Here is a 24,614-nt window from a genome sequence, read left to right as displayed (position 1 = left end):
TACTTATATTGAGTTTAATCTGCGACAATTTGTACATGCTTTTATTTAACCACCAAAAGGGTTACATAATCGGAAGGAAACCATTTTATTCTGACTTCCTTCTGGGCGCTTTATTTACATCAAGGTTAACTCTCGCTTTAGTCGGTTTGGCTCAATGGATAGAGCGACGGCCTGCGGACTGAAGGGTTCTGGGTTCGATTCCGGTCAAGAGCAATTTTTTAAAAAAAGGGTAACTCTTGAAATTGTGTACATGCCTTATTTAACCACCAAAGGGATTATAATTGGAGTGAAACCACTTCTTGCATCGTTAATAGTGGCCTCTAAGCTACAACACCCACCTGTGACTTAATGAGTACAGTTACAACTTTGTCACCAATCACAGATGATGTGCCATTTCAGACCTGACTGAGAAAGCTAAATCCCAACAAATTACTACATAAAGCATAAACCTGCATTAAAGATCAGTATTTTTTTCTTTACTAGGTTCCTCATTTCCCTACTCTAAAACATAGGGTCAATATTAATAGTAAGAGAGCACCTTGTGGCTAGAGATGGAAGATTATTAAATTTAATTTGGATATTTTTGGCATGAAATACAAAGAAAAAAATCCATTAAACATTTAAATAACTGATATCGCTTAAGTCATTGAATTGGTTCTCATTTAAGTCACTGTCATAGAGGTCAAGTAGTATTGATTGCAATGGGAATAGCTATTTCTGTTACACTAAGTACCTCCACTTAAAAATTGAAAGGTAGCTAATCTTGAACTTGCTGAAGTACATTAACCATAATTTATGGCAGCAGCCATATGTACAACCTTATCAAAATCAATGAATACAGGAAGACTCATAGGCAATCATGATCCAAGGTATTGTTATTGACTGCTCAATAGGACACTACCTGTAAAAGTTATTTGTAGAAATCAAGTTGCAAAAAATCTTTTAATGAAGCTCATATTAAGATTATACATGGAGCCGAAACCGGTTTGGCTCAGTGGATAGAGCGTCGGCCTGCGGACTGAAAGGTCCCGGGTTCGATTCCGGTCAAGGGCATGTACCTTGGTTGCGGGCACATCCCCAGTGGGAGATGTGCAGGAGGCAGCTGATCGATGTTTCTCTCTCATCGATGTTTCTATCTCTCTCCCTTCCTCTCTGTAAAAAAAAAATCAATAAAATAAAAATAAAATAAAAAAAATAAAAAAAAAAGATTATACATGGAAAATTATAAATCAGGAACAACCTGTTATTTGAAAGGTTCTAATGAAACTCATGAAGGCAAGAGGACCTTATTTTCCTTTTTGATGTGAAACTAGAAATGTAAATCAAGAAAGTAATTCTTATAGATATTATGAATAGGTCTCAAAAGAAACCTGAAGAAAACTAGTTGATTAGTAAGCTGCTAATAAGGCTTTTAACTGTATAGCTTGGTTTTTTGTTGGTTCAAGTCCTAAAATCCATCTTCAGTAAGTGGGTAAAATGTTTTCCTTACAGTACCAGGAGATCAAGGACCTCAAGCATTAAACATCACTCTTAGTCAAAGAAAAATTTTATCACATATAATTAGGATTAGTTATTATTAGCAGAAACCCAAAATGTGTATATTTGATTTATATGAACTAGAACCCATCCTACAAAATCTACTTTCCAACTTATTTAGAGCTTCACACCTTTAGCATCAATGACCCTTATGTTTTAACTACAGTAAGTCCAGATAGATCATTCAAAAAGCTGCCAGCCCTGGCCAGTATGGCTACGTTGGTTGGACATCTCCCCATGCTCTGAAAGGTTGTCATTCAATTCCCAATCAGAGCACATGCCTAGGCTTTCCGGCTGGGTCCCAGGTAGGGGGTGTGCAGAAGGTAGCCAATTGATTTTCCCCTGATGTTTCCTCTCAAGTCAATGTTTTTCTCTCTGTGTCTCCCCCTCTCCCTTCCTCTCTAAAAATCAATTAAAGAAATCTTTAAAAAATTTTTTTAAAAACTGCCATATTTCAGGAAGGTGAATATAATAAATGTAAAATAAAATCTCAGATGATAAATTATCATATGACTTAGTCTCTACAGATGTAAGACCTTTGCAATGAGTACTTTTTAAACAACATTTTAAAAATATTAGAGAAAGGAGAGGGGAGGGAAAGAGAGAGAGGGAGAGAGAAAGAGAGAGAGAGAACATCTAGGTGCCTCCCCCAGGAGCCGCAACCTGTGTACCTGCCCTGACTGGGATTCGAACTTACCACCTTTTGGTGTTCGGGACAACACTCCAACCAACCAAGCCACACTGGCCAGGGCTGCAAAACTATTATCATGTGCTGTAGAATTTTCTGGAGCAATGGCCTCTTCCAGTTACAGCAAGTAAATCTGAGCAATCAGTAACTTTTCCCCTAATAACTTTCAGTAGCAATTCAAAAACCAAAACAGATATTAAGATTCTTTGCCAATAGGGAGGATGAAAAGTTGAATTTTTAGTTTATTTTTGCCATTAAACAGCAATAAGTAAATTTCCTCCCCAAATGTACCTTTTTAAAACCAGCACAGTTAAGAACTGAGAAGAAATGAGGGATTGAGTGGTGGTAAACACATAGGCTAGAACATAACTGTTACCTCCAGCTCCTGGAAATTGGCAAAAAAATTTTACTCACTGTATCCATATACATTTTGGAACCATCTTGGATTACTGTAGTGAAATTTTACCTGCCAAATGTTTTTAAAAGCTATTCAGGACATCATCATTAGAAACAGTGCTTTTGTGTTAAGTATAATAGATTTTCAAGAAAAATGGGCAAAAAAAAATTAAGCAAGATTCAACTCAAATGACCTACAGACAACTACCTTATCCTCCTTACACTTACAGCCTGCTTGAAGTATCACCACAGTTGGAAATACAGTAACAATTGTATGCTGTAAATATAAAAATATTTCAAGAGTGCACTGACATAAATAAAGTTTATAGAAAGATCATGTTAACTTAAGACTTGGCTATGGCTAAACATGGAAAAGCAAAATGTATTTGAAATGTGAATTTTTATTTCACAATAACCTGTAATCTTGATAAAAATAACCTGGCAGTTGAAAACGGGAGTGGGAATGGGGTTTTGGAGTTACTATTAACTAGATTATGGAATAACGTCTTCATAGTTAGCCAAAGCTAGCAGAAGACTTTAAAATGGAGCTTTGAAGCCCTGGCCGGTGTGGCTCAGTAGGTTGAAGTGTTGTCTCATACACCAAAAGTGGAGGCAACCAATCAATGTTTCCCTCAATGTTTCTCTCTCTCTTTTTCAAATCAATGGAAACATATTCTCAAGTGAGGATTAAAAAAAAAAAAATGGAGCTATTAAGTTTGACATGGTACTTACAGAGCTATAAGTTGCTAAGTTACCACTAAGGTGTTCACAGGTTGAAATAAATATTAAAAATTTATGTAGATAGGAAATTCATATTTTATTTCTCCAGTGACATATTTACAGTTGAATATAAATTAAAGGCCTGCTTGCACACCAAAACCAGGTCCTTTGGGTGGTTCGGTCAAAGAGGTAAGACCCCCAGCTGGCTCACAAGAGAAGCGTCCACTCCTGGAAAGAAAAGCAAGTTAACATTAAATTGACTATTAATTATTACTATTTATAAATTTTTACTTAAAAAATTATGTTACCTCACAACAGCCCAGTTAAGTAACTATTTTTCACCTAATAACTAGCATATATTATTTAATCCAAACATTTCAACTGCTGCAAGATTTTCTCTTCGTAAAGTTGAACATGAAAACTGACATATCAAATTCACTATATAAATATGAAAAATATAAAAATAACCTAATAGTAGCTCCCATTTATTGAGCAGTGTATATACAGTATTAGCTCCTTTAATCTCAACAATGCCATGAGATAAGTGATTACTGGCCTTATTTTATACAGAAACCAAGTGTTGGGGGATTCAGCAAGTGCCCCAGTATCAGAGCTTAACTACAGGAAAATAACCTAACCCAGAGGACATTTTAAAAAATCATGTTTTAATAAACTGGACACTACATCTTTTATATTTGGATTTTATTTAGAATGAGATCTGTCATTGTGAACAAAGGGAATACACACTTATATATTATACTTTAAATAGAAACTGGATTCCTTGAGGAATTTGAAGATTTGGGAGGGATGTCTCTTAGAAGTAGTAAATACAAAATCTATTTGTATTTATATTTTTAGGCCATAATAGTACTAATTTTTCAAAAAACAGGACCCAGACCAGGGTTGCTAATAGCCAGAAAGGAAACAAGAACAGGTACTTATATAGGAATCTATGAAGAAAAGCAACACAGAGGTAGAAGAACCTGTCTGGTTTTTGTTTCACCCACACACATACTTTCCCAGGTATTGCCTCAACCTCTGCCCTGTCTAACCTCTGTTGCTAGAGCTCAACTCAGCACCTACCATTTCACCCCTCCTATTCCCTAGCTTTGTTCATTTACTTTGTTCCTCCCATCGATTTTAGCTGAAGAATTTGTTCAATTTACATCTTTTTTACTCCCTCTGGCTTTGCCCTTCACATTCTGTCATTAATCTTGTAAGTCTGTTTTTGAGTCCTAGGAAATCATTTTTTATTGAGAGGACAGAAAAGTGATACCACAATCATTTATAAGATCTTTCTAGCTATTACTAGTACATAACATAATGCAAGTAGTAAGTAGAGTATTGTAATGAGGAATGGCTACAAAGTCAGAAATTAGTATATTTGCATTATAAGTTACTATGAAAACCAGATAAAAAAACAGACACTGTGTACTGTCAAAGCCTGAAAGTTTCAGGGTAAATGGCAAAATGACATTTAGTTTTAATAAAAACAATACTTGGCTTTGTAATTTTTTTATGTTAACTAGTCACACAGGTATACCTGCTGCTCTTTTACTAGGTTCCCCCTTGTGGTTTAAGCTCTTTATCCAACACAAAGGACCGATTTAAGAAGATTATAAAAACCAAAATTTCTGGAACAATAAATGGAAGAGTTAATTATGTATACTGCCTGAGTTCTTCACAGGATTATAGAATTTTATAGAAGACAGTTATTTTAAGAATAACCTGGTCCAGATTCCTAAAGTTTGTTCTATGAAATGACAGTCCCATGACATACTTGAGGGGAAAAACAGAGCCCCAGGGGTTCTTATGTCTGCCTACAAATGTTCTCCTTCCCCTACCATTCACAAAAGACATATTAAAATGTTATAAAGGCAGTAAAATCTTCCAGTAAAGCCTACAAACTTTGTTTAATCTTCTAGTTGTAACTTTCCTCATTTTATCTGTAAACATTCCTCAGAACACAAATAGAGAGGCAGCGATCTAAGCCCGATTCATTCACCTGACAGTTACAATTTAAATTAGGGTTTTCACTTAATAAAAACTAAAAAATTTGTTTTCCTGATAATTTATGATTAAAACGCCATCCACTAATTACCCTGTTCTCTTCATCACAATTCAAAAGGTAAACCTGGTTTTTTTTAGCCATTCCAACACTATTTGTGTGTGTGTGTGTGTGTGTGTGTGTGTGTGTATATTTTTTTTTTAAATAAGAGTTTATTTAGAAAGTCACAGAGGTAGAAGAAGTGAGCCATAGAAGAAATGAGCTCAGGAAACAGGTTACCTAGGTATAAAAAGGGCCCTTGGAGCTTAGGAGAAAGGCAAGGAAAATGTACCTGAGGGAAGAGGTTAGGAAAAGGTGAGGGCAGACATGCTCCATAGAAAGAGCAGCTCTATACAGATTTTATGGCTTAAAAAAGTGCTTTTTAAAGAAAATCTACTTAATGAAAGTTTAGTGCTTATTTTTAAAAAAATATTGTTGAGATATATCCACCACTGTCCCTACTTTTATTATTTAAAAAAAAGTGACTTTAATGTCTAGAGTTATCCATTGGCCACCACCTATATATTTTTATGTATACTTTATAGCCTACCTATATATTTTTTACATCTAAAATATTCTGCATCCCACAGAATTCTGCAAAATTTAAGATGTCTTTATAAAACTAAACATGAAGAATTCAAACTGGATTCAAAATTATTTTTAGCTAATCCATACTGAAAAATAAACTTCTATTTAATAATTTGAAAACAAGTTTAGAAGTTATTTTCAATACTTTAACTTAAAATAAGAACAATCTCAGCACACAAATATTTGTTTATAATGTCAAAATAAAGAAAGTATTGTTTTACCATCAGTTTATGTGAAAGACTAATTTAGGTTAAACCATTAAAATTTATTATATAAAAATAAAAGCGTACCTTGGCCCAGGTTTTGGCATTTTGCCAGCCTTGAGCTCATCAATAATTTCTTCAATATCCTTAGGCGTCAGATCCTCCTATAAAAAAAATATTAAAATTACTTTCGCCCTAGCTGGTGTGGCTCAGTGGATAGAACATCAGCCTGCAGACTGAAGGGTCTCAGGTTCAATTCCAGTCAAGGTCACATGCCTGAGTTGCAGGCTCAATCCCCAGTGGGAGGCATGGAAGAGGCAGCCAGTCAGTGATTCTCTCTCATCATTGATGTTTCTATCTCTCTCTCCCTCTCCCTTCCTCTCTGAAATCAATAAAAATGTATTTTTTTAAAAAAATTACTTTCTACTTGAAATCTGTGCAAATCCCTAATATCAATTAGTTTATTATTTGTCTTTCTCAACTTACAAGTTAGTTACCAAGATAGCAGCAATGGAATAACTTCTACATATAGTATAAACTGCTAAATGCTATATGTATTAAGAGCTGCAGCTAAAGAGGCAATAGAGTAGTGCTTTGGAGCGAAACAGTTCTGCATTTGAGTCCTCAACCCTATCACTTACTAGCTAGTAATCTCAGACAAGTTACTTAGCCTCCCTAAGTCTGTTTCTTCATTTATAAACCTACTTGAGAATTAAATGAGAAAATATATAAAACAGAACAGTGCTATCTATGGCACATGCTCAACAATGCTGAGGCAGCACATCTATAATAATAAAAGTGTAACATGCAAATCGACCAAACAGCAGAACGACCGTGTGGACGACCCGCGACACGCACTGGTGCCAGGCCAGCCAAGGCGGGTGTGATGTGATTGGTTTGGGGGCCCACTATCACTCCACCACTGCCCTGCAGAGGGAGGCCCAGGCCACCACCCAAAGGGGCGATCAATGGAGGGGCTCCGCAATTGCCCCAAAGAGGGAGGCCCAGACCACCCTCTGTGGGGTGATCATTGGGGGGCTCTGCGGAACCGGGGGTATGTGGCAGCGGATGTGGGCAGCACCAGGCTAAGGCGGGTGTGGGAGGGGGACAGGGCCGTGAGGCAGCCAGGGCTGCAAAGGCCTACCCTTGCCCGAATTTCGTGCATCAGGCCTCTCGTAGTAAATAAAATAGCACCAGCAGGCATAGTAACTTAAAAGTAGATGACTAATATCTATCCCTAACCTAAAGATCTAATATCCTAGGGATATCTTTTTTTCCCAGGTGAATTTTACCATTTCAAAATTCATTTAATTTTCAAAGGGAAAGGTAAGAAAACAACAACAATAACAAAAACCCACCTTATTTTTGACACATTTTAATGATCCAGACCCTCAAAACCCCATTTCAACTAGAACAGCTCTATATTTTATATATTACACCTGTGTAAAATATTTGACTCAAGAAAGGGTTGTTATTTAAAATAAAAAAAAAGAAATAAAACACATAAACACATGCCCACTGTATGCCTAGTTGCTGCAACCTACATTTAATCAAGAGTCAAACAGAATGGCAAGATTAAACTAGGAGAAAACTATCTAAACTACATTATATCCATTCATCCCCCTCTAAAACTGTTCAGTATTTAACAAAATGTTTTGCAGTACCACCTAGTAATCTTAGACAAGTTACTTAGCCTCCCTAAGTCTGTTTCTTCATTTGTAAACTTACTTGAGAATTAAATGAGAAAATGCTAGAGAAATCATGATTCAATACTATTTTTCCAGTGCCTAGTCAAAAATTGCCTTTAATATTTGTTGAATAAGGAAACATTTTTGAAACTAAAAAGCTGCTTTGAAACTGCTTAGGGTTTAACAGATGTTAAGAACTTCATAGCTAGAACACATCTTTAAATTATCTATTGATTTTATTCCTCCCCCAAATCTTTATTATGAGAATTTGAAAACTATATGTGAATACCAGATCTCTACCACCTAGACTGAACAATTTTTAATTTGCCATATTTGCATTATGTACACACATGCTTTGGGGCTATACCATTTGAAAGCAAGTTGCAGACATCATAACACTCCATCCCTAATACTTCAGGAGGCCATTTCCCAAGAATAAGAAAATTTTCTTAAATAACATAATGCCATTTCCACACCTCATTAACTAACAATAATTCCTTTAATAAAATCAAATGTCAAGTCCATATTCAAATCTATCTAACCATCATCAAAATGTGGTAACTGTGTTTTCCCTAGGTAGGATCCAATCCAAGTTTATGTGACTATTTCATTTTATCCACTCATCAACTGAGATACATACAAGTTACTAAATGCCTTGCCAAAGACTCTACTAAAGACTATACTATATTGAAAGAATCTTTAGCTCTTGGGTAAGTCCATGGGCTACCATATTTAGACTTATTATGCTTCAAAGAAAGCCTTGGCCACTCTAATTCTTGCTTAAATCAAGATCCTCATTATTATGAATAAATTGCAGAATGTTGGGAAAGAGAAAGTTGTTGCCATATTTTTTAAGGACTTTTTTTTAAAGTAGGGGAAATGGAGAAGAAATTTAAATCACTGATCATTAAAATGAAGAATATCACTATAGGGAATGAAAACACCCTAGAAATCTAAAAGGCCAAAGAAATATAATTTTATCTTCATTAAAAAGTTATAGATATCCATTTCAGGCATTATGGCAGAATAACTATCCTGATTGAACTTCCTGTTGTAACAACTACAGGTGCTTTTAAATTTCATCAATATACTGACAAAGAAATACCCAGAAACCAAAACCTCAAAATTCAGGTAGAGAGAAGTGGAACACCAAGCAAATTTGGCTTCAGGATTTCATAGTCTAGAGCAGCAATTTTCAACTGGTGTGCCAAAAGAATTTTTTAAAATATGCAATACCTGACTCCTTAGTCAGGGGCACTGAACTCTTTTCCCTTAGGTTGTCAAATAAAAAAAAAATGACAACAGCCAATACAATAATAGCTGTCTGGTGTGAATGAGTCAATTATATCCTTTGTGGTTTTTTTTTGGTCAGATTGGCAAAAATATATATTTTTTGGTATGCTGCAGAATTTTAGTAATTAGTTTATGTGCTATGAGATGAAAAAGGTTGAAAATCACTGGTCTGGAGGGGCAAGGGACAAAGCCCCAGGTCACAAGAAACATCCAAATCACATGAAGTTAAGACCCCAAAAAGCTATATCCTCAATATAAGTGTAAACAGAAATTAAACTGTCCCTAAAAAGTCTGCTAGCATAGAATCTTACACATTGAAGGCTGAGGGAAGGGTGTAAAGAGAGGGTCTCTCTTTTGGGACAGTAGCATTTCCAGGAGCAAGAGAGTAGCAAAGCAAATCTCTTCTTGAAGAATCCACCTTTAATACAGGCCTCTAAGAATTTCCATAAGCAAATTTCTAAGAAGTATGAGCTAACAAGATATTATGAATGAAAACCATGATACAATTAGGGTAGCAGGCAATTAAAAAAAGATAACTAGACTCCACCCACTTGGATATTAAAAACATGTTTAAGGAAAAACTGCAAATTTAAAAATATTTAGAACTAAATGAAGAAAATATTACTTATCAAAACTTGTGAGACCTGGCTAAAACAGTACTAAAAGACAGGTATGATACCACCTCTATAAAATTGTTAGAAAAAGCAATATAGTATTACATAATTAGTGTGACTTATACATATTATTTTAAAAGTTTAAGAACATGTACAAGAAGAATATACACTAAATTTATGATAGTAGTTACCTCTGGGAATGAATGGAAAGGAATAGGATTTTTGGTGGTAATGAGAATGGTTTACTTGCATCTGTAGGTTAATCCTACAAATAATAATAAGGATAAAAATAATTTCCTTAAGTGTGGAAAGTATTATTATCTGTTAAATCTTGATAGCTATTTTCTGTATTTGTATGTAAATTAAATTTTTCATAATTTAAAAGTTTTAAAAATATATCATTACCTCCAAGACTTAAATGCAAAAATATTTAAAGATAAATTTTTAAAAACTATCTGATGGGCAATAACGTGGAAGCTAAAATTGACATTTTTATGAAAGGTTTTCCATTCCTATGACATTTTTATGAGTAGGAAGCCAAGAAAGAAACAAACAAAACAAACCCTGGATATTCATGCCAAGTTTCTTCTAAATGCATAATTTAGAAACCAACATTTATAGGACGGGAAAACAAGTATTTTAAACATGACATCATACAGTTTTAATTCATATTAAGTGAAATACTCACATAGTAGTTGTCATTTATTTGAACCATTGGTGCATTTACACAGGCCCCTAAACATTCCACCTCTATAAGAGTGAAAAGTTTGTCAGGTGTAGTCTCTCCGACCTTTATTCCTAAAAATATAAATGATCATTGTAAAGACCAGATTATATTTTTTCCAGTTTTTTTAAACTTATAAATAATTCTTTACTGTTAAAAGTATTACATATGGCCCCCTTTTTCCCCCATTGACCCCCTTCAACTCGCCCCTGCCCCCCAGGTTATATTTTAATAGCAATATGATTTAAGAAAAAAAGAAAAGAAAACCAACGACATGTTACGGAGATATACAAAAAATATTTAAGAGCACTAAATTTCTTAAACAAAACAAGCCTGCACAATTATACTAGAAAATTCAAGGATTCCTTAAGTGAACTCGTTCCTTTAAGAACAATCAAATTTCAGGTGACTCATCTCCAGTGTTTGTTGTCAAATAGCAGTAAAACCGACAGTACAATTTTCATTTTGACAGTGATAATTAACCTACTAAAATCATATTGTAAGACTAGCAAAGCCTCAGAAAACTGCTAATATCAAACATCATTAAGAATGTGACGCCCTAGCTGGTTTGGTTCAGTGGATAGAGCGTTGGCCTGTGGACTGAAGGGTCCCGGGTTTGATTCTGGTCAAGGGCATGTACCTTGGTTGCAAGCTCAGGCTCTGGTCGAGCGCGTGCAGGAGGCAACCAATCAATGTGTTTCACATCGATATTTCTCTGTCTTTCCCTCTCTTCCATCTCTCTAAAGATCAATCGAAAAATATCCTCGAATAAGGATAAAAAAATAAATTTAAAAATAGAATGAGGGGAAAACAATTACTCTAATATCTTTAGAGAAGGCATTTTGTCAAAATCTGACACAGCAATTCTACTTCCTGTAAATAATCTCAGTATATAGCAGGTATGCAAAGAGGAATATACATAAAAGTAACAGCAAAATAACTTAAGAAATAATAGAAATGAGGCAGACATACTTATTATGCTGTAGTCAAAAAAAGTACAAAAAGCAAACACAGACACATTACATTTATGTATTTAATAATGAAAACAATATAAAACCTAAAACTAATTATTCAACTATTATCAGAATTTGTATCTTGAAGGTGGAGGGTAGGATTATGAACAGATTTCAGATTTCTGTTTTATATACTTCAATACTGCTCAAATTTTACCACATCCAAGTACTTTATATTCAGTAACAAAAATTTTTTAAAAAACCAAAAACCTCCTTTTACTTTACTTGATTATGTATAGTTATATGTGCAGTAATGACAGTTTTGTGTGGAAAAATGCCCTTTCAGTTTTGTAAATGCTACTATAATAAAAACCCCATTTCAAATTTCTCTTCCTGACACATTCTTACTATTTTATTTGTCCAAAGGCTAATTTGAAAGGACCTAAGGATAAGATAGTCACTTTTTACATACAACATGCTATTATTACACAATGAAACTTAATTTGTAAATAATGAAAACTTTAAAATTCCTAGCTTTTCCAACATACTTAATGACTAGAAAAAGATAGATGAAAATTCAACTTTGAGGCTGAGAACTAGGAGTACAAAATAAGAAATAAATGTAGACAAACAGTAAGACAAAATTTACTCATGAAGTAGAGATCCAATAAGATGACAAAAGTTGGAAAAGTTAGGTAGAAATTGATCAACTCTAGAAAGACAATTATAATTTTCATAAAAGTTATACGTATAATGTGTCCCATACCAAGCTTTTTCTGAATGGCCTCCAGTATGCTGTCAGAGTTTCGAAGCATGCAAGGTGTAGTAGTGCAGATCTGAATGTGATACTTTCCAACTGGCTTTCGATTATACATTGTATAAAAAGTTGCTACTTCATATACTCTCATTGGAGGTACTTGTAAAACTTCTGCAACCTAAAAGTAGTAGGAAATTTTTTAAAAACATAATTATAAGGTTTAATAATTGAGCTTGGTTAAAAGCATATTTTGTTACTGCTTCAATTTGGTAAAAACAGAAAAGTTCTTCAAAAGCAGAAAATATACCTGTATTTCGTATTTGCTAAGTATAAATCCTTTAATTTTTACAGACATTTTACACTTACACTACAAAGCCCAGAGGCTAATTAATGGTTACCCCAGCCCTTATCTCTGCAAAAGTGTCTTTTTCTCTAAATTTTTAAGTCTCTCATTAAGAATTTCTACTTTGAGCAAAAATTTGGTGACCAAACCCTAATTAAGTTAAATTATATTTTCAACCTTTCACCAATTTTTCAATTATATTTTCAACCTTTAACCAATTTTTCAAAAAGGCCTTGATGTAACTGGTGAAGTATAGTGTGTGCAAATGCCACTAGCCTGTATTGGTACGTACAGACAGACAGACACACACACACACACACACACACACACACACACACACACACACACACACACCCCTTCAGAACAATCAAACCTTATTATTTCCAATGGATCTTCTGGACTAGTACTTCCCAACCTTTCACATCAATGAATTTACAGAAAATACTTGTTTTGATATACCGGGGAGGCAGTGGGGAGGTGAGAGGTGGAGAGTGAAGGGGTGTGGGGGTGGGGGGTGTTCAGGACCAAGGGACTCAATATTTGAGCACAACTCTCTCGGTCAGGGCAAGTCTGTTAGAGAAAACAGGTTTTTTAGCTATTTGCTAGGGTTGGTCCACACACAGTCTATCATGACTATGATCCTGGCTACAACTTTTTGGGTGATTTAATATTACCTGATCAGGTCTTAAGATTTGCTATCTGATATTCTTTTTATATATATATATTTTATTGATTTTTTACAGAGAGGAGGGGAGAGGGATAGAGAGTTAGAAACATCGATGAGAGAGAAACATCGATCAGCTGCCTCCTGCACGCCCCCTACTGGGGATGTGCCCGAAACCAAGGTACATGCCCTTGACCAGAATCGAACCTGGGACCCTTGAGTCCGCAGGCCGATGCTCTATCCGCTGAGCCAAACCAGTCAGGGCTGATATTCTTAAAAATTATGTATATATTCTCGTTTTGACATGAAAGAAGAGCTCATTAAACTGCATTTCTGATGTGTTCTCAGAAGACATCTAAACACAGCTCACCTGGGAAAAGATTAATTTGGTAATACTAAACCAGGTATGTACCTCTAAATCTGGGGAGCTCTCTCAAAATACACATGCTGAAGCCTGAAAATATATGTACTGGAGCCCTACCACTGGGAGTAAGGCCCTGGCGTCTACTTTGAAAAAACTTCCCTGGGGCTGCTACTGTGCACCATAGTGATGGTTAAGGAACTAATGTGTGAGTTTTTGGATTTTGTTATTGTTGTAAGGCTGGGCTTTGGGGTCAGAGAGAAACAGTAATATTAAAAGTCTCAGATGTAAAATGGAAAGAATCTTGATCCTATTCCAGTGATGGCGAACCTTTTGAGCTCGGCATGTCAGCATTTTGAAAAACCCTAACTTAACTCTGGTGCCATGTCACATATAGAAATTTTTTGATATTTGCAACCATAGTAAAACAAAGATTTATATTTTTGATATTTGTTTTATATATTTAAATGCCATTTAACAAAGAAAAATCAACCAAAAAAATAAGTTCGCGTGTCACCTCTGACACGCGTGTCATAGGTTCACCATCACTGTTATTCTTTATATGCTATTTTCTGCTTTTACACATACACATCCAATTCGAAATAGAACAGTACTTCTGAAATGTTCTCACATTAGTTTCTCATTTATTTTATTTTGCTCTACTAAATTTGCCATGCTGCAAGACTTTCAACAAGCTTGTCATTATTTAAAAAAATACATTTTTGCTAAAAGGTATCTATGATTTAAAAACATACCTCAATAATTATTTATAAAGTTGGCTATTATACTATAGAAACCAATATAAGTTATTTAGAAACCACCAAAGAAATATGTGATTAATTGAAGAAAAAAACAAACAAACACACATCTGGCTATGTTTACTAACTATGGTACCAACCAAACTTGCTTTATAACATCTTTTCATAGTCAAAAAAATACTAAGGGTCCACAACAGTGTTAGGGTACTATACAAAGCAAGTAAGAGATAAATGAACTAAATAAAAAATCTGCACTTGGGATTCCATTAGATAAATTGAGGACATTCCTACTCTCCAAGAAAGATGACAATGGTAACAGACCAAATAAAATTTAAAAAGTGAAAAGAGAAATAAAGTAGAGCAGAATCCCTGTAAGTCAATTAGAAAATGTAAAGAATTAGAAGTAGTTCCCAGCTCTTATAATTTAGAAATCATAACAACACTTAGAAAATATCTACTTAGTTCAAAATCTTCATTGCAGTTGAGGAAGTATGTCCAAAGAAAAATGACTTAACTCAAAGTCAAATATATTTTCCATTACATCACACTTACTAGTTTTGTGATTCTCGTAAGAATCAAATACCGTATATGGTTTTGTATAAGCACTTTGTAAACTATACACTTTAACATAATACCACACAAATGTAGTTATATTAATAGAATAGGAATAAACTTGATATTTGGATTAGTACTGAAAATACAATTAGTAAAAGAAACCTGAAATCTTGAATATGTATGAGTAGACTAACTTCATTTAAATGGGTCACTCATAACATTTCTGTGGGTTGCTGATTCCAAGGTGCCACAATCAAGTGTCATATATCATATATTGTATAGGTTTTTGTTAAAGCCTGTCACCAAAGATAAAAATATTATAAAGATTCACCATTAGCTATAAGCAGATCCTTTTTTCTTTAATTCTGGTGTTTAAATAGTACATTGATTTTCAGAATATCTTGATAGCAAATTATACACATTTGGGATCTTTTATCTGTAGTATGACCAAAAAGAAGGGAAAAAAAGAAAACCTCATTATAATGCTTTTACTATTTCTTACAAGGATAAAAAACTCTACTTTTTCTGTGTTACTAAGGGAACCAACAAAAACATATGTAATTTGAGAAAACAAATAATTAAAGGACTTCAAACTCTTATATTTTGACATTAATGACTGTCAGAGGAATTTCTATACAAGAAAGTTCATACACAATCTCCTTTTTTTGAACTAAGGCAAAAATGAATTCAGTACCTTGTTCATAGCAGAGATAGGCAGCCATCCATTCTGTCTTTGGGCCAAATCTAAGACTGGAAGCACAGCTGCTGCTTTATGCCCTTCTGGATAGTTTTTTACAATTGCCTCTATCCTCTGTATCAAAGGAAAAGCACCCATTTTTATAAATCTGGAAGATACTAAATATTTTGTACCATTAATTATAACATTAATTTATCATACCTTATAGTTTTCTGGTGTGAAATCAAATGGAGTATCTGGGTTATTCTCAGGAGTATCTCTGTGCTATACAAAAGGAAAAAAATATTTTCCAAAATGATCAAAATTCCTCAAAAGTGTGAATAATTTTGCACATTACTGTTGCTCATTTAATCTCTTCACTTTATTTTCAACACAATACAAATCAATCTATCCTTGCATCAAAAAGAATGGCTAAACTAATTAGTAAATACACATGTGATGAGTATGATTACCCAAGTAATGTTAGCAGAATTCAAAATTTTGGACAGTTTTAGAAATTACCATTTAATGGTTTAAGAGAAGTAGCTTTAGGACCAAAAAACAAAGGGTTATCCAACTTGATTAGAGGATAGGATCTTCGAATGTAATTACCAAAACATTACTAATTATTGGAAGCCTTATGAAGACAGAATTTTCAGTGTGAACATACGTGTATTTTTCCAAAGAGAGTGTATCAAATTGTCAAAGGGATTCACTTACTTTAGGGAAGGTACAAAAGCCTTCTCCACGTAACAGAAACTAGCCAACAGCTAGTTTTCTGTAATAAAAACTAGCCAACAGCAAGAAGCTTTATTTTTTCTCCATAAAAAAGCAAGCCCTCTTTAAAAACTGACAAGAAATGGCATGTCAACAGGAAATCAAATGAGTCACACTAAGATTAACACTTACAATGATTAATGTTTTGTACGTAAGGTGAACACAGAACTGAATCTCTTAATATGTTAACTCTCGGTTCTTTTTCAAAGACACACAAGAAAAAAGAAAATTAAAACTTTGGACAATGATCTCAAACACATGGCATATTTGATATGTCTTTAGACAAAGATGATAAAATATAAAGCAGAAATCTACTTATTGATAGTATGCCAACTAACATTAAGATTCAGCTTGGGAATAACTCAGTTTACAAGACTATACCACTAACTCTAAATCATACTAGTCCAGTAAATTGCCTTTAAACAAGACCAGATTAATTCCTGAACACTGTACCTTTGCCAGAGAAGAGGGATAAATTATCTTATATTTTCTGAAATTGTGCAACTAAGCTAGGGAGTTCGCTGACCTTTACCTGTAGTTAACCCTGGGAACCAAAAATACAAAGGCCAACTACCAACGTATTCATTCTATTACTAAAATCTGTAAGTTTCAAACTAGTGCCATTTTGGGATTCCCCAAGTTGCAGCCTCAGAATCTTCAGTGAACCAAAATGACTGAGTTTTAAGAATTCAAAGTGTGAAATTAGGTTAAGGCTCATTCATAGTAATTTCACCGAATAATAATCTAAATTCTTATTCTTAGATTTGCTCTGGTACCAATTTAAACTTAAGAAGTTCAACTGGAACCACATATATCTTTTTAAAAGTAGTGAATTCAATTATCTATATTTAAATTCCCACAATGGCCAGGATATACTAAAGACATGGCTATTTAGGATTATTATAACAAAGTTACCCAAATTTTCAAGCCTTTCATTCTGAAGAAATCTAAGTTAATTACTTACCACAAATAAGGCTCCTCCAGCTCCATTTTGCACAGATGTCTTATGCAAATTCCTTATATGTCTTCCCTAAAATTTTAAGAAAATTTTGTAAATCACAAGCCTTAAGAAATTTTTCATATGGAAATACTTTAAGATCCATAACTACAAACAATAGAATCAACTTACAGAAGTAAAAGATCTTAAGAGTTATAGTCTACTACAGTACATCCTGCCCATTCTATTTTAGGAGAGGTATAAAAAAGCAGAGGTCCAAAGGTAAGGTTATTTACTTGCCTAAGGTCACACATAGAGTTAGTGGAAGAGCCAGGATCAAACCCAGTCATGTATCCTTTCTACAACACTCTGTTAGCATACATTTGAAGAGTTAATATACCATTAACTTACAGCCTTTCACTTTTGTGTGAATCAAGTTGGAGGCCAGCTTTCATTTAGTGTGGATATTCATAAACATGTTTTCATTCTGTACAAATGAGTCATATACTCTGTATTAATGAGTCAACTGCATCCTCCTTTTCAATTCTTTACTAAATTAGTTTAAAAACTCCAGCCATAAAAAGTTTCAGAAAGCTGCTTATGATGGATGCTCTATAGACTAACCATACCCAATTGTTTGGAAGAAACCCATTTGAATCCCCTCTCCTTTGCATTTCATTTCTCTTTGCTCTGTTGCTTCTCCTATCATTCCTACCTTCTCCACCTCTCCCCCACCCAACACCCACTCCCCCCCAAAGCAATTCAACTGTGGTTCAGAAATCCTCCAAAGTCTGAGTTCTACTAAACACAGATGGTAGAACATTGGATTACCAAGCATGGAACTGGCGAAGAGTTGGACAATTCAAAGAAGGCAAACATAACAGAAGTAAAGGTAGTGATATAACACAATCATATATTTACCTGTTCCTGATAGTTAAATTTATTAGCCATCATAGCTATGTAATTCTGCGATTTAATCCCAAATAACTGCTTCTCTACAGAAAGGATTCATAGATTTGTCATATACTTCTACAAATAGGTAGGTTCTGCACCTTTTCACCTCTGAAATTTTCAAATACGTTTGCCTACTATATCGATCCCCAAGGAAACCTAGTAACTTTTTTATGCAGAGAAATGCCATATTATGATTACATTGTTTCCTATCTTTATGTCAATTTGCTATTCATGACAACTTTTAAAAAATTATGCCTCACCTTGCTTAAAAAAAAAAGTAACAAAATATTTCTTTTAACCCAATGGTAATTCAGCTTTAGACAGTCATTACAGACAGTGGCTTAAACCATGATCATGAAAAACATTCCACGATCCCCTTCTCTCACTTACTCTCTCTCATTTTAGATAGTCACCAAGTCCTACCCATTCTACCTAAACAACTTTTAAATTCTGTTTTTCATACTACTTCATGTTTCTTACAACTATCCCCAGTTCAAACTCTTTTCATTTCCCTCTTAGACTACCGCAATAGCCTTCTGTCTCTTGCCTTGCAATCTCACCCTTCTCCACATCTCCAGAGATTTTTGTCCTAAAATTATGATGGGGGAGAAGGAGGTGGCTGCGGTGGGGATCAATCTAAACTCACTGCCTACAGAATAAAATCTAAACTCTGTGGTATGACATACCAAAGGCCTCTACTCTGTGATCTATTCCAGTCTCACCTTCCACAGCAGGTTATTCTTGTCCATAGTGTCATGCTCTCTCACATTCACTGTCCTTGTACACGGAGCTACCTGTACTGACAATGTTATGTCACCCTATACCTCCCTCATCCATCATGACCAAGGTTAACCTCCTCCTCTTATCTAAGGCCCCTGAACCAGAGTCTCTCTTCCCTAAGCAAAGTGAAACCACTTTATAGCACCTATTAAATTTAAAACTTCACCATCCACACCAACTTTCCTCAGTAAACTTGAGCGATTTCAGAAAGGTAGGTTAAAAAAAATTTTTTTAAATAGGACTTGCAAACAAACCCAGTTCAGGCTTATTCTATGTAATTTTGGGCACATTTGCTTGGGCATCTTCAGATTCTCACCTACAAAATGGGATAACACCCAGCAAAGTATCCCACATATAAAGTTGCTTTCCTTCTCCCCCAACAAGGCAAAGCAAAAAGTGTTTGAACATGGTCCTTAATGTTTACTGAAAGAAATTTCCTGATTTATAACATGCTTCCTGACCTGACTCCAAAAGTGGTGAGTCAAGGTTTCCCAATGGAAAACCAGACCAACATGGTAAATGAACCTACAATTTATTACCAAATGTACTGCACTGATATTAAACAGTGCTAAAGAGAGGGAAGTTCAGCTATTTAGATATTTGAAATGGAGACTGAGTTCACATATCCAATAGAAAGATCTGAATTTGTAGTATGCCAAAAATGGCCTACTGAACCTCACGGAATACTTAAAAATCTGTCATTTTCTTTCCCCTAAATTGTTTAAGGCTGAAAAAAGAAATTGTTTAGGGCTGTGTTAGGCAGAATAATAATGTCTCAAAGATACCCATGTCCTAATTCTGAGGAGCTGTGAATATGTTAATATACACAGCAAAGGAGCTGGAATTAAGGTTGCTAATCAGTTCACCTTAAAATAGGGAGATCATTCTGGATAATCAGAGTCCAAGGTAATCACAGGGGCCCTTAAAATTTGGAAGAGGGAGCAAAGTCAGAAAAGGATGTGACAAATGGCAGAAGCAAGGTCAGAGTGATGTGACATGAGAAACTCCTCGGCCCTTGCTGGCTTTGAAGATGGAAGAGGGAGGGCCATCATCCAACAAATGAGAGCAGCTTCTAGAAGCTGGAAAAGCTAAGAAAACAGATTCTCCCCTAGAGTCTCCAGAGAGAAGTGTACCTTGATTTTAGACCATGTCAGACTTTTAACCTACAGAATCATAAGACAGCAAATTTGTGGTGTGTTATGTCACCAAGCTTGTGGTAATTTGTTACAGCAGCAATAGAAAATTAACACAAATGCCTTTTTTCTTTTTACTTTTAAGAACTTTAGAATCTTTAAGGCAAAATGGAGATACCTTGGGACATTGCAAAATCAGGTTTAAAAATCAACAAATAGGTCTAGAGACATGGAAGCATGGAACAGATTCACAGATCTCAGAGGGAAGGGAGGAAGGCAGCGGTGCTGGGGGGGGGGGGGTTAACCAAAGAACTTATATACATATATGCATAGCCCATGGACACAGACAATAGTGCGGTGAAGGCCTGGCGTGGGGTGAGAGTCAAGTGGAGGGGGGCAAAGGGGACAAAATGGGGACATCTGTAATACTCTCAACAATGAAAGTAAATTAAGAAAAGCAATATATAAAAAATGAATCTCTAATGGAATGAGAGCATTTCATTCTATAAAACCTAAAATTTAGAAAGAAAAATGCCACCACAGAAGGTTCTACTTCTAGTGTAGTTGAATAGATATTATCAGTCCAAACCACTGAGTAACAATTACAAACTCTGGACGAAATATTTCTTTTAAAAAATAAGAGAACAAAAAACTTTCTGAAAGCACTGGAGAAAAACCAAATGCATGCAGACACAGGAGGGAGGGGAAGCCTATACTTAGAAGAGAAGTGAGTTGTTGTTTTTTCCTTACATCTTTTAGCCTGAAGGCAGGCCCTCAACAGTACAGGGCAGGAAATCCCAAAAAAGGAATAGCGAGGAGAAAACCCAAATTCTGTGGATGACCCCAAATCATTCATGCTCATGAGGCAGATTCCAAGCAGCTCTGGTAAAAGAACTAAACCAATATCTGAGTTGCTGCCCTCAAGGGAGTTGAATTTGCAGTTTGAGTTCAATTACATTAACTGCTTACAACAACAACTCTTCGGAGGAATTAACAAAATTTAAAGCCTCTATGACATACCATCCTCAATCCAAAATCACTCAACATAAAAAACCCACATGCGCATACACACAAAAGAAAACAACCCATTTTCAAGAAAAAAATCAATGGATATTACAAGACAATTTCAAAACAGCTGCAACTCTGCTTAAGGACATAGAGAAAAATATCAATGACTGAAAAGACAGAAATAGAAACCATAAAAATGAAACATGAAAATTCTAAAACTGAAAACACAATCCCTGAAAATACAACCCTCTCACCCCTACAAAACTAAGTACTGGCTTGGGTGTGAGGCAGTAATGAGCTGTATACAGTGGTGTCAACATTACAGAAAGCCACAGGCAGTTACTAAAGGAAAGAAGAAAAGTCTATTCTGAGTACCTATTCATCCATAATTCATAATTTTTAGGCAATTCTTGACAATCACTCAGGTATTACTGCACTTTACAGAAAGAAAATGAGGATCAAAGAGATTAAGAAATATGGCTCAGGTTATAGAAGTAGTGTCTTCCAAGCAATTCTAGACACAGTACTAAGTTCTTGATATTTTTTAAGCAATGATGAGCTGAAAAGCCTGTTGCTGAAGAAAACAGCAGCTAGCTAACAAAGCATAAATTATAACAGAATAAGCAATGTAAATGGTTTGAAAATGTAAATGGCTTCTTTAAAGGTTTCTCTTTTAGGAAAGCAATTTTATTAGGAACCTCTTTATTCATACTTTTCCTGATTTTTCCTAGGTCATCTGATATCCCACTATTTGTAAAATATTAGAAGACAGGCCTAGTTATATAAATTATAGAACATACAATGGAATGCTATGCAGCATTAAAAATGACCGTATAAAGTGTCTGCTGATAAGGAAAGCTGATCAAAACGTATTATGAGGAATAAAACAGGCTACAAAATTGTGTGAACAATATCACCTGATTTTTTTAAAGTTCTGTTAAGGTCTATTAATTGCAGACTTCAAAATGTTAAACATTTTGGTAATTTCCAAGTTGAGACTATGGGTGATTTTCATTTTTCTATTTGCTGTTCTTAATATATTTTTCTGACAATATGTTACTTGTGTAATTAAAAAATTAAACTTGTAAATCACACCGTCATGCTGTATACCTTAAACTTCTACAGTAATGTATGTTGACTATTTCTCAATAAAATTGAGGGGAAAATGAACAAAAAAATTAAACTTATTCATCAACTCAACAAGTATTTACTAGGTACATACTACATACCAGGTAATGATTAATAAAAAATAGAGAAAGTTGCCAAAGTTAACATAAAACAATGTGATTTGCCTGGCTGGTGTGGCTCAGTGGTTGAGTGTAGACCTATGACCAGGAGGTCACGGTTCGATTCCCAGTCAGGGCACATGCCCAGGTTTCGGTCTTGATCCCCAGTGTGGGGCATGTAGGAGGCAGCCCATCAATGATTCTCTCTCATCATTGATGTTTCTATCTCTCTCTCCCTCTCCATTCCTCCCTCAAATCAATAAAAATATATATTAAATTTTAAAAAAACAATTTGATTTTCTTCCACTACCTGAAGTTTTTTTTTCAGTTAACACTGTTTTTCAATTTACACCCTCTAACCTCTTCCCTCAAAAACAAAAGAAACCAAAATCTATCTGTACTCTATATCCTTTCTACTAGTAGACAAGGTCTGATCCTCATTAGTCTCACCTGGGGTTCTGCAAGAGCCTCTAATCTGGTCTCCCTGCCTTTGGCTCCCATCAAACCTATTTTCCTTTCAGTCCCATCCAGAGATCCATCCAAGGCAGAAACCTGACCATGTCCCTCTGCTCCTCTAGAACCTTTCACTGATCCTCCACTGCCTCTAAGATAAAGTCAAATTCTTCAGGACAGCATGAAAGGACCTCCAAGATCTGGGCCCTGCCACCTCTCTCATTTCATCTTGGAACTCTCCTTACCTCCCAACAATGGAGTCTAGCAACACAGCTTGTGCTTCTCATACCTTCAAGCTCTCTCTTGCCAACTATCAATAGTCTTTTCTCGCATTGTCTTTCCTCCTATACAAGACTATTAACGCCACAAGAACAGGGGCTGTCTAAATCTGATTATGTAAAATGGGGAAATCAGAGTACCAACCTCACAAACGAGATTTAGAACGTAAATATTTAACACAGTGCTTGGCACATAGAACGTAGTCACCAAGTGTCACCTACCCTCCTTACCCACACTGTTACCTGGAGTCCACAGTGCATGACCCACAGTGGGACCACAAACGTTTATTAAAAGACTAAACTCTGCAAATTACAATATTCCCATCTTACAACTGAGGAAACTGAGAAAAATAACAGCCAAAGTCACAAAGCGAAAGACGCCGTGAGGTCACCATGCAAACTCTGGTGTCACCCTAAAGCCCTGAGCTCATTCTATACTCCTGGGCGCTATCTACATCCCTCTCTTCCGCTGCGAACTGACCAACCCTTCTATTTTACTGCAGAGACAAAAAGGCGGCGTTCTTTACAGTAAATGCCCTGTGGTTACAATTTCTGGGATCTGCATTTTAAGTGAACTTGAATGCTGCAACCTTTCTGAGATTCCATTTCTTGGCCTAAAATGAGATGCAGTTGGATCTACAAGCACCATTCAAGCTCTAAAATCCTGCTGTGCGGTATTTGTGCCGCTGTTCCTTTACGTCGCTCGATACGACGTGCCCAACTTTTCCGACACGCAAGGCACAAAAGAAAACACTGTGGTCGCCCTTCTCTTGGCCTCGGGAGACGCTCCTAAACCAAGCAAGCCAGACCTACAACCCAGAGTTCTCTCCAGAACAATGCGGCCCGACGGCCACAAGGGCACCAGGCATCGGGAGCACGGGCACCAGGCCGACCCAGGCGCTAGAGTGAAACAGGGCAAAACACAACACCGAGCGGCCCTCCTGCATCCTCTTCTTCACAAAATCAGGCGGGCACTTCCCCGTCCTGCAGAGGAGGCCACGCACCCGCCTCCGTTAAATTTGCCGACCCTCCCTCGGAGCTCCTCGCTGCAACCTCTCCGGGGAGAGGGCGAAGGCCGCAGTGTCCTTGCCGCCGCCTGAAGGCTGGTCCGGAGCCCAGGGCTCTCGTGTGCTCACCACCAAAGAGGCAAGGAGAGAGGGAGAAGGGCGGCGCCAGTGCCCGGGCTCATTCCGAGCCTCCTTACCCACTGGGCGGTGAGGCCAGCCGCCCGGGCCCGGAACGCCGTGGCGAAGAACATGGCGGACCAAACTGTCAGTCTTTCCCCGCAGCGCCCGGCGCGGGATCCCCGGCGAGCCCGGGACGCACGGCGTGCGCGCCCCGGAGTCAGGCCCAGCGCGTCCGGGGCGGCGAGCCGCTCCCTACGCCGAGGCCGCGGGGGCGCGCGAGGGCGCGCGGGGGCTGCTGGGGCCTAGTGGGCGGAGACTTCCCGGGGAGAGGGGCGGGGCGAGGACCAGCCAGCGCCCTAAAAGGCTGGGTCTTGCCG

At 36.3% G+C, this 24,614-nt stretch overlaps 1 protein-coding gene across 3 annotated transcripts; it reads right to left on the bottom strand.

Moving 5' to 3' along the window:
• Positions 1 to 3,418: 3,418 nt before the first annotated feature.
• NDUFV2 (NADH:ubiquinone oxidoreductase core subunit V2) lies at positions 3,419 to 24,474 on the bottom strand. 3 transcript variants are annotated; one of them, XM_006089280.3, is made up of 8 exons: positions 24,315 to 24,474; positions 17,306 to 17,371; positions 15,787 to 15,849; positions 15,583 to 15,699; positions 12,217 to 12,385; positions 10,462 to 10,571; positions 6,266 to 6,342; positions 3,419 to 3,568 (listed from the first exon to the last, which is right to left on the bottom strand). In XM_006089280.3, exons 1-8 carry the CDS (start codon positions 24,366 to 24,368, stop codon positions 3,475 to 3,477), a joined length of 750 nt encoding a protein of 249 aa, XP_006089342.1. In that variant the 5' UTR covers positions 24,369 to 24,474; the 3' UTR covers positions 3,419 to 3,474. The 3 variants fall into 3 exon arrangements, with proteins under 3 accessions (XP_006089342.1, XP_023610011.1, XP_023610010.1); XM_023754243.1 differs by lacking the exon at positions 24,315 to 24,474 and adding an exon at positions 18,955 to 19,299; XM_023754242.1 differs by lacking the exon at positions 24,315 to 24,474 and adding an exon at positions 18,200 to 18,893.
• Between the last annotated feature and the right edge of the window lie 140 nt (positions 24,475 to 24,614).

This window comes from Myotis lucifugus, unplaced genomic scaffold, assembly GCF_000147115.1.
Source record: "Myotis lucifugus unplaced genomic scaffold, Myoluc2.0 scaffold_58, whole genome shotgun sequence".
Classification (NCBI taxonomy): domain Eukaryota; kingdom Metazoa; phylum Chordata; class Mammalia; order Chiroptera; family Vespertilionidae; genus Myotis; species Myotis lucifugus.
Note: the sequence above shows the minus strand (reverse complement) of the source record. Positions and strands in the feature narration are given on the sequence as shown.

Bases quoted from the DNA above. Each gene is read 5' to 3' on its own strand.
- NDUFV2 (XM_006089280.3), bottom strand. From the start codon at position 24,368: ATGTTCTTCGCCACGGCGTTCCGGGCCCGGGCGGCTGGCCTCACCGCC. The intron at 17,372-24,314 runs GTAAGGAGGCTC...TTAAAATTTTAG, and splicing joins CTGGCCTCACCGCCCAGTGG to GGAAGACATATAAGGAATTT. The intron at 3,569-6,265 runs GTACGCTTTTAT...TTTTCTTTCCAG, and splicing joins ATGCCAAAACCTGGGCCAAG to GAGTGGACGCTTCTCTTGTG.